At 44.4% G+C, this 1,233-nt stretch overlaps 1 protein-coding gene across 1 annotated transcript in view; it reads right to left on the reverse strand.

Moving 5' to 3' along the window:
- Positions 1-1,233, reverse strand: part of LOC119591127 (serine-rich adhesin for platelets-like) — a gene marked incomplete at its 5' end in the record, with an annotated part of 16,634 nt that overhangs the window by 8,099 nt on the left and 7,302 nt on the right. Inside the window, 1 exon segment of the mRNA XM_037939840.1 lies at positions 627-836. Within this exon segment, the coding sequence (XP_037795768.1) occupies positions 627-836 (210 nt within the window).

The raw sequence follows: 1,233 nt of genomic DNA on the forward strand, positions 1-1,233 counted from the left end.
TTTGAATTTATTTTCTGAAGATACACTACTTTCTAAAACTCACTAATCTGGCAAATACGGATAGATCAGATTTTCCGAAATAGTGAAGTTTAGAGTTTAAAAAATGATGAATATACGACACTGATTCTATTATATTACATGGAACTGTGATAATGACATTCAAATCACTCTCTCGAACTGTCGAAGTTGCCGGATCGTTGATTGCCGGATTAGTGATCTACATTAATAATCAAATACACTTACAAAAGTGCACTTAGTTTGGAAAGCTAAACTTACATAGAAAAATACACTTAAATGGCTAAAATGATAAAAGAATTCTAGCAATGCAACTAACCCATTACGTTTTATCTTGACTCGTTTGATCATCTCATTCATATCTTTAGGAATTTCTTCTTCACACTCAATTCATAAAACTATTTTCAACATCCCTTAATGAAAACAATCCCATGTTTCTTTCCATTAATTTCCAACACCATTTATAAAAAAACAACAACAAAAAAAAACGCAACAACGAAGGACCCCCCAAAACAAAAGCCCACCGCCTTGCGCAAGGTTCCCCAGCGCGAGAAATAACGTAAACGCAACGCCATGCCAAAGTCTCGACGTTTCCAAGCCTCTCGCCTCACCTCTGTCGGGCAGAAGAACATCGTCGATCATGTGGATAATGCCGTTCTTGCCGAGGTTGAAGTTGCCGCGAAGTTTCGTGTTTTCGACGTAGGCTCCCGCGATATCGCAGTTAAAGGTGATCTTGCTGTCGAGCATCGTGCGAACTCGGTGCTCCCCGGTAATGGCGGACTCGCATATCACGTGCGGGATCACGTGGTTCTGCAGCAAGGCTAGAAGTACGTGGGAAGAGGTTCGTAATGATAAGGGGGGGAGGGAGAGGGAATTTATTTTTCGTTTGGGGAGGGGAGAGAGAGTGAAGGGTAGGGAGAGGAAGTTATGTGGGGGGGAAGGGGTAAATAGGGAAGGGGGAGCGGTGGGAGCAGAAATTTTACGGGGGGAAGGAGGGAAGGGGAGAAAGGGACAGGGAGGGAGGGGTTTTCTATGGGGAAAGGGGTAGAGAGGGAGGAGGAGGAAGTTATGTGGAGGGGTATGGTGTAAAGAGGGAAGGGGAGAAATTATCTGTGACGGGGGAGAGGGAAAGGGTAGGGAAAGGTAGTTATGTGGGGGGATAGGGGAAAAGAAGGAGGAGAGGGGAAAGTTTTTTTTTTGTTGGAGAGACGGGGGAGA

This window comes from Penaeus monodon, chromosome 28 (assembly GCF_015228065.2).
Source record: "Penaeus monodon isolate SGIC_2016 chromosome 28, NSTDA_Pmon_1, whole genome shotgun sequence".
Classification (NCBI taxonomy): domain Eukaryota; kingdom Metazoa; phylum Arthropoda; class Malacostraca; order Decapoda; family Penaeidae; genus Penaeus; species Penaeus monodon.